We start from the raw sequence: 9253 nt of genomic DNA, 5'->3' as shown, positions 1-9253 counted from the left end.
ATACCATGTAAATGTGAATGACTGGATCATCAATTCTCATTAGCCAAAAGAGTATTTATAATGTTACACAGGTGCAATCAAAAGGAAACCAAATCAATCTAAAACACCAAAAAGATATACATCAATAAACAATTTAAATAAGAATATATTATTCTATATTTATCTTCTAATATTAATGACTTAAGTATGAAGTTAAACACTTTGAAACGTTATATATATATTCTCATTATTTTCAGCCGTCCACTATCACATCCTTTTCAATTTATCGATCAACCTCTGTGTCATACTTCTTTCGATCATCCTCTGTGCTATATTCTTCCTGTGGGGCATGTCTTCTTCATACGGTTTTGTACACCGAAAATCAAGAACTTTCGTAATGGTAAATGCTGGGTTTGGTGATCGCGTGGATAGAATAATTGACATGACGCAGATGCAGGGTGAAAACCTGGAATTATACTCAATGAAAACCACAAATTACTATGAAGGCATTAATTCCGTTTTGTGTGATGGTGACTCCCCTTACAAAGTTTTTCTGCTGATGTACACGTCGAATAACAAGGGATCCCGAGTCACTTCTTCTAGATACTTGGCTTATTCCCCTTGTGTTGAAGTGGTGGATTACGTTATGGAGAGAGGAATGTAAATATTCTAAATGGTTTGCAAAACTTGTATTGTTTTTTGAGCGTATTCATGATGACGTGCCAAAAGCTATTGAAGATGCTGTGAAGGTAAGGAAATCAGTTAAAAGGAAACTAGAAGAAGATCAAGAAATATGCATACTTTGTCAAGAGGAGTACCAAGCGGACCATATGATCGGAGATCTACCATGCAAACATAGTTTTCATGAGGAATGCATAAAGAAATGGTTGCGCAAGGAGAAGAAGGCAATAAGGTGTCCAAGTTGCCAGGCTAATGTTTTCCCTTTTTGTCGCTAGTGTCATTATTTTGATTGAGTTATAATCACTTTTGTTTGATTTGTAATCACTTGCCGCTATTTTGTTCGTTTTTGTTTTTAGTTAAAAACTTGAATATTTTGTTATGGGGTTTTAGAGATGCATACAAAGGGCTATTTATTTGATTTGATTATACTAGTTGATGACATAGGTAGATCAATACTCAAGGGATAATATAGTGATGGGCTCATTTAGCACGATTCCACCGAACACTTGGTATTTGAAATTTTGGCCGGCTCACCCTTGACCCTAGACGTGCAAATAGATTGAACTCAGATTGGGTTTGGTAGATGTTGAATAAAACAAGCTTGGGACCAATGAGCGATAGATTAGAACACGGTTTTGGAGAAGCCAGCCCAACCTTATCCAAACCAATTTGACATGTGTTAAAACCTAATCGGCAGGTTGTAAACTGTCTTTTCTTTTTTACTTAAATGCGAAATGCACCCTTGTAGTCAACATTCATTTGCAGCTTGAGCATTTGTGATCGCCTTTTTTCATAGTGAACACATGCAGTCTGTATTTTTCTAATGTGAATCGATCATTAAATCAAACGTTTTCATACATAAACCACCTCCTAATAATACTAATGCCCCTGTCTTAAGACCATGTGACTGTTTTCCACACTCAGCCCACCTCCCCCCCCCCACCCACACACCATAATCCCGGGACGTTTTGGCATTCAAAAATTCACCCAACAATTTGCACACAATACTTGATGAAGAGTTTTCCACTACATGCGTTGAGAGTTTTCCACAATATGTGGTCTAATATTGCCACCAGCCCTGGTGGCGGCCCAACGTATTTGGTGGCCTCAAACGAACTAAAAGTTCGGGGCCTTTTTTCCAAAATTCATGTTATAAACCCTTCTCTATTATCTATACCTGAGACCGATAATTATAAACTAAAAGGCTTATACAAATTCACTGTTATATCGAAATCACTATATCACGGAATCAAATTAAATCAAAGTTTTTGAAAACTTAAATCTAAATGAATAACTGAGCAAAATAGCAAATTGCAAAAAAAAAAGACTAGGTTTATAAATAAAAAGTTTATTACCTTGTTCAAGCCAACACATTTGCAAATTTGCATATTGACATCTGTTCTTCCATTTGAACCACAAACAACCCAGTTCAACTGACCCACAAGTCCTCAAGTTGCAAGCAACGCCGATTGAAACTTTAAATTAATTGAGACCCAACTCCCGTTTAAAACTCAAAACCGATTAAAACCCAACACCTGATTAAATCGATTAAAGAATGAAAAAGGCCAAACGATTGTGAAATGTTGAATGCTCTCTCAACTAAAAAGCGTTGATTGATCTTCCATTCTCTGTCTTCGCCGTAATTCCCGTTTCCCGCTACGTAATTCCAGATTCTATATTGAGTTTTTGACTTCTTGGTGCGTATAACGTTTGACTGCAGGCCCAAAACCAAATATTAGCATGATAAGCCCAAATATATATGAAGTTTATTTAAAAAATGGAGGCCTTTTATTTTATTTTGAGAGGCCTTAAGTAGAGGTGTACAAAAAAACCGGTTTGGGACCGGTTTTAGGCAAACTGAACCGAACCGGTTTCACCTAAACCGGTTTCCAAACCGACCCAAATCGTCGGTTTCAGGACCGGTTCCTCTTAAGATCTGTCAAACCGGTTTTAAAACCGAACCGGTTTGAGAAAAATCGGTTAAACCGGTTTATAAACTGAACCGACCTATCTTGCTTCTAAACCGGTTTGAGTCAAACCGGTTTTGACCAACCGTTGACCAAACCGGTTCGGTTTGGGTTTAAAACCGGTTTTGTACACCTCTAGTCTCAAGCCCTAGCTTGGCCCGTTAACACTATTGGCCCGGCCCTGACCAGCCCACCACCTACCTCAACCACAACCAGACAACGCAATCGCCTCCTCCACTTCTCCGGCTACAATCCCCATCTACCATCACACATTTAAATGTAAAAGATCTTACAGAGTGGGAACCTTTAATCACTTGTTTGGAAACCCATATTATATTTGCAAAGGGGATGGACCAAACTCATCTCCACCAATAAAATAAATACACCCATTTCAAATGAATATGAGCCAATTGAGCAGTATAATAATAACTCTATGCTCGTATCATAATATAATAATATCTTACGCAAGCAAAATCAACCTTTTGGTTGGTGTTAGCACACATCAGTTTTATTCACGTCAATTTACTTCTTGTTGTTCAACACCAACAAATTTACAAACTTTGTGCTCCAACGGTCACCTCAACTATATGAATATGACCAAATTATCAGGTCTTTTAATTAACTTCAAAGCCTACGACACTCTGTTAAACCATTGTCTTCAACACAAATCCCTGAGAGCAGGTCAGAGGGTTCACGCGCACATGATCAAAACTCAGTATAAACCCCCCGTGTATCTTGTAACACGGTTGCTTCTTCTGTATGACAGATGTGATTGTTTATCGGATGCCCACCAGGTGTTCGATGAAATGCCTCACAGAAATGTGGTTTCTTGGACTGCTTTGATGTCTGCTTATTCTAAAAGAGGGTATGCTTCTGAAGCCTTGGATCTTCTTGTAAAGATGCTAAGATCAGGTAGTAATATTATTATTTATTAATGAACCTGCGTCGTTAGGTTATAGCGTTTTTACTAAACCGTATGCATGGTTCTTCAGGTACCGAGCCAAATGAGTACACATTTGCAACTGCACTCACATCTTGCATTGGAAATTGTGGGCTTTACCATGGGAGACAAATCCACAATCATATAATCAAAAACAATTTCGAGTCACATTTATACGTCGGGTGCTCTCTCCTTGACATGTATGCTAAAGCTGGTGGAATCCATGAAGCCCGTTTTGTGTTTGAAAACCTTCCGGAACGCGATACTGTTTCTTGGACCGCCATTATCTCGGGCTATGCCCAGTTGGGTCTTGATGAAGAAGCGTTGGAGTTGTTCCGTAGGTTATTGAAGGAAGGAGTTGCTTCTAATTATGTTACCTTTGCTAGTGTTTTGATTGCTATATCGGGACTTGCAGCATATGAAATGGGAAAGCAAATTCACAGCCACACGCTTCGGTCTGGTCTTCCATTTTTTGTGGTTTTTCAGAATTCTCTTATTGATATGTACACAAAATGTGGCCAATTAACCTATGCGCGAAGGGTGTTTGATAAAATGCCTGAGAGAACCGTTATTTCATGGAACGCAATGCTTGTGGGATACAGTAAACACGGGCTGGGTAGAGAGATGGCTGACCTTTTTGAACTAATGAGAGAAGAAAACCGAGTCAAACCTGATAAAGTAACTTTCTTGGCTATACTATCAGGCTGCAGTCATGGAGAGATGGGAAATTTAGGGTTAGAAGTTTTTGATGAGATGGTAAGTGGAAAAGACGGCGTGGTACCCGACATTGAACATTATGGATGCGTTGTTGACTTGTTAGGTCGTGCGGGTCAAGTTGAAAAAGCATTTGAGTTTATAAAAAATATGCCTCTTGAGCCAAATGCCGCTACTTTGGGTTCTTTATTAGGTGCTTGTTCGGTGCACTCAAATGTTGAAATTGGGGAAATTGTGGGTAATAGGCTTTTACAGATTGAACCAGAAAACCCAGGGAATTATGTGATTCTTTCTAATTTGTTTGCTTCTAAAGGAAGATGGGATGATGTTAGAAGTATAAGAAGTTTGATGGAAGAAAAAGCGGTTGCAAAGGATCCAGGAAAAAGTTGGATTGAAATTGATCAAACTCTTCACACTTTTCATGCGGGTGATCGGCTACATCCTAAGATTGATGAGGTTTATGATAAAATGAATGAGCTTTTAGTGAAAGTTAAGGAATTTGGATATTGTCCAAATTTGAGTGGTGTTTTGTATGATGTGGATGATGAGCAAAAAGAGAAGATTTTGTTAGGTCACAGTGAAAAGTTGGCATTGTGTTTTGGGTTGATTTATAGTCGTGAAGGAAAAGCTATTAGGATAATGAAAAACCTTCGAGTGTGTGTTGATTGTCATAGTTTTGCTAAGGTTGTGTCTCAAGTATGTGAAAGAGAAGTATTTATGAGAGATAAAAATCGGTTCCATCATATTGTTAATGGTGTTTGCTCATGTGGAGATTACTGGTGATGCAAATTCAAACGGTGTAGATCACCAACTTGTCTTCATGGCTATTATGTCAGATCCAAAGGACTGCATTTCAAGAAAAACTATGGAAACCCAATCCCACAACACACTTTGCTGCAGCTTCCTTAATATAACAAACCAGGTTAGCATGTAATCTGGTAAATTTTCTATATTTTTGTTATTTAATGATGCGCTATATTATTCTTTATTCAAGATAACAAGTGTTTTAGTATCTCCAAACGTTTGACTTTCAGTGTTCTCTCTGTTAAATCTAAATGCCTCTACATGTTAATAGATATAAGTAATTATTACAAATTCATTTTGAAGTATATAATACAGAATCAAAATGTCCCGTAGGGATCCGTGCACCATATAAATTTATCAAATTATATAAACAAGTAAAAAGATATATCAATACATAAAATAAAAGTATTTAAGGATTAAGAGTGTCGTATATTCATATGCATTATTATATAATAATGAAGTATTAAGGAGATTATGATGTCATCCTACTAGCTTATATATGGTTCGAGCCTTGCAGATATGTTCTAGTAGTTTAACATTTTCCCTCCAAATTCATATATATACAGACGAATAAATGACCATGAATATAAATAATAAATAGTTATGATCACAGATTCTAAAGTCTGAAATGTGATTTATTTTTAAGGTGGCACATAATGGAAGTATACATTTTTTACTATAAGAGCATTAATATTAAAATAATAATAAGACTTAACTACACAATTGGTGCCTAACGTTTCATGAAAGTAACAACATTGGGTATTAACATTTAAAAGTCACTTGTTTAGGTATTCAACTTTCAATTTTGTAACAAAGTTAGGTACTAAGTCTAATATTCGTTAAAAACTTAACAGAATGGGAGTCATATGAAAAAAAACTAAGGGTAATCTAGTCATTACACCTTTAACCCATACTAACGTATCATTGCTTCTTCTTCACTTCATGTTTGTAATACAGAGAAGACACATAGACACGATTAGGGCAAACGAAGAGCAATGGGAGTGTGGGCAATCAGGACAGAGTTTCAAAACTTTAAATTCGACACGGCTTACGGTACGTAATTTGGTAATGATATGCACTTTAGGCCCTTTGTTCTCGATAATGAGATGAAATTGAAAACCATATTTTTTTTTTCATTTGGTGGTTCAAGCCTTCATCTAGAGCTTTTTTCTATCAAAATTCACCATGGTAGAGAATTTTCTATGAGCATTACAAAGTTTATGAAAGGGGCAAGGTCAGTTACGTGGATTTGTTGGATGTAGAAATGTTCTTTATATTTTTTACATCAATGGCATATTAAAAAAGTTAGCATACCATGACACTTACCAATGACTTTCGTTACATTCATGATTCTTTTCCTTAGATCACCAAACTTTTTTATTATGTCATTGTAGTAAAAAATACAAAACCTTTCTATATCCAACAAATCCACATAATTGACCTTGCTCCTTTCATAAACTTTGTGGTAGTTGGTGATGGAAAATTCTCTACCATGGTTAATTTTGATAGAAAAAAGCTCTGAATGAGGGCTGAATGAGGGCCTGAACCAAAAAACAAAAAAAAAATACGGTTTTCAATTTCATCTCATTATCAAGAACAAAGGGTCTAAATAGCATATCATTACCAAAGTCATGTACCGTAAGCCATGTCAAATTCAAAGTTTTGAAACCCTGTCCTGATTGCCCACGCGCCCATTGTTCTTAGTTTGCCCTAATCGTGACTTTGTGTCTTCTCTGTATTACAAACATGGAGTGAATAAGCAATTGATACGTTAGTATGGATTAAAGTGTAATGACAAGATTTCCCTTAGTTTTTTTTTTTCACATAACTCCCATTCTGTTAAGTTTTTAACGGATGTTAGACTTAGTACCCAACTTTGTTACAAAATTGAAAGTTAGATACCTAAACAAGTGACTTTTAAATGTTAATACCCAATGTTGTTACTTTCATGAAACGTTAGGCACCCATTATGTAGTTAAGTCTAATAATAATATATGGGTATATGACTCAATAGGATTTGGTAAAGCTAAATTGAGTCCATCTGATTAACTTTTCACTGTGGTTAGTATGACGAGGGGTCAGGGTGGCGCCGGCGATGGTGGTGTCGCAATGGTGTTGGCGGAAGAGACGGTGGCAATTGGTGGTAATCGAGAGGGAGGAGACGACAGTAAAGGCGGCTGGCTTCATGGTGGTTGTATTACTGAAGGAAGGAATATTGGATATCTTGAAATAATCGGGTTTTTTTTTTTCGAAAACAAAAGCACCTGAAGTGGCAACGGCCTAATAAAAATTACAAAACAATTGGACGTTTGGAAGTGAAAGTTACATTTGTATCTCTAGTTAATGTGATTAAAGGTAAACAATTGCATCTTTCCAGTTAAACAAAAATTGGAAATCTAAACAGGGAAGTTTAAAAAACAAATGCAGGTTTCGTTTAGCCATTTTATCGGAAACAACCGTCAGTTGAAAACTCACAGATTTTATAGAAAGTAAACTGCAGTTTGGTTTGGATGGAGGCGGTGGTGGGTGGTGGACGTGTTATTTGATGATGGTGAAGCTGACTCCAGTTGGGTCGCTAAAAGTGAATTTTTGAGACAGTTAAGATATGATTTTAGCTGAAACATGAATTGCTTTGAAATTTAGGTTTTGCTTTTGTTTACTTTGACATGATGATGATTTATGTTATCCAACTTATGAGAATTGCAATGGTAAATGCTGGGTTTGGTGATCGCGTGGATAGAATAATTGACATGACGCAGATGCAGGGTGAAAACCTGGAATTATACTCAATGAAAACCACAAATTACTATGAAGGCATTAATTCCGTTTTGTGTGATGGTGACTCCCCTTACAAAGTTTTTCTGCTGATGTACACGTCGAATAACAAGGGATCCCGAGTCACTTCTTCTAGATACTTGGCTTATTCCCCTTGTGTTGAAGTGGTGGATTACGTTATGGAGAGAGGAATGTAAATATTCTAAATGGTTTGCAAAACTTGTATTGTTTTTTGAGCGTATTCATGATGACGTGCCAAAAGCTATTGAAGATGCTGTGAAGGTAAGGAAATCAGTTAAAAGGAAACTAGAAGAAGATCAAGAAATATGCATACTTTGTCAAGAGGAGTACCAAGCGGACCATATGATCGGAGATCTACCATGCAAACATAGTTTTCATGAGGAATGCATAAAGAAATGGTTGCGCAAGGAGAAGAAGGCAATAAGGTGTCCAAGTTGCCAGGCTAATGTTTTCCCTTTTTGTCGCTAGTGTCATTATTTTGATTGAGTTATAATCACTTTTGTTTGATTTGTAATCACTTGCCGCTATTTTGTTCGTTTTTGTTTTTAGTTAAAAACTTGAATATTTTGTTATGGGGTTTTAGAGATGCATACAAAGGGCTATTTATTTGATTTGATTATACTAGTTGATGACATAGGTAGATCAATACTCAAGGGATAATATAGTGATGGGCTCATTTAGCACGATTCCACCGAACACTTGGTATTTGAAATTTTGGCCGGCTCACCCTTGACCCTAGACGTGCAAATAGATTGAACTCAGATTGGGTTTGGTAGATGTTGAATAAAACAAGCTTGGGACCAATGAGCGATAGATTAGAACACGGTTTTGGAGAAGCCAGCCCAACCTTATCCAAACCAATTTGACATGTGTTAAAACCTAATCGGCAGGTTGTAAACTGTCTTTTCTTTTTTACTTAAATGCGAAATGCACCCTTGTAGTCAACATTCATTTGCAGCTTGAGCATTTGTGATCGCCTTTTTTCATAGTGAACACATGCAGTCTGTATTTTTCTAATGTGAATCGATCATTAAATCAAACGTTTTCATACATAAACCACCTCCTAATAATACTAATGCCCCTGTCTTAAGACCATGTGACTGTTTTCCACACTCAGCCCACCTCCCCCCCCCCACCCACACACCATAATCCCGGGACGTTTTGGCATTCAAAAATTCACCCAACAATTTGCACACAATACTTGATGAAGAGTTTTCCACTACATGCGTTGAGAGTTTTCCACAATATGTGGTCTAATATTGCCACCAGCCCTGGTGGCGGCCCAACGTATTTGGTGGCCTCAAACGAACTAAAAGTTCGGGGCCTTTTTTCCAAAATTCATGTTATAAACCCTTCTCTATTATCTATACCT

At 37.0% G+C, this 9253-nt stretch overlaps 1 protein-coding gene across 1 annotated transcript; it reads left to right on the top strand.

The window, feature by feature from the left end:
• The first annotated feature begins 376 nt into the window (after positions 1 to 376).
• Positions 377 to 5232, top strand: LOC143544887 (putative pentatricopeptide repeat-containing protein At3g13770, mitochondrial). Its single transcript, XM_077036874.1, has 4 exons — positions 377 to 622; positions 684 to 892; positions 3124 to 3539; positions 3620 to 5232. Exons 1-4 carry the CDS (start codon positions 377 to 379, stop codon positions 5062 to 5064), a joined length of 2316 nt encoding a protein of 771 aa, XP_076892989.1. The 3' UTR covers positions 5065 to 5232.
• The last annotated feature ends 4021 nt before the right edge of the window (positions 5233 to 9253 follow it).

Source organism: Bidens hawaiensis, unplaced genomic scaffold (genome assembly GCF_021521415.1).
Source record: "Bidens hawaiensis isolate Kalapana, Puna unplaced genomic scaffold, B.hawaiensis_p1.1 tig00013778_1, whole genome shotgun sequence".
NCBI classification, from domain to species: domain Eukaryota; kingdom Viridiplantae; phylum Streptophyta; class Magnoliopsida; order Asterales; family Asteraceae; genus Bidens; species Bidens hawaiensis.
The sequence above is the reverse complement of the archived record's forward strand: the minus strand, read 5'-3'. Positions and strand labels throughout refer to the sequence as shown.

Bases quoted from the DNA above. Each gene is read 5' to 3' on its own strand.
- LOC143544887 (XM_077036874.1), top strand. From the start codon at position 377: ATGGTAAATGCTGGGTTTGGTGATCGCGTGGATAGAATAATTGACATG. The intron at 893-3,123 runs GTGTCCAAGTTG...GGTTGGTGTTAG, and splicing joins AAGGAGAAGAAGGCAATAAG to CACACATCAGTTTTATTCAC. The intron at 3,540-3,619 runs GTAGTAATATTA...ATGGTTCTTCAG, and splicing joins TGTAAAGATGCTAAGATCAG to GTACCGAGCCAAATGAGTAC.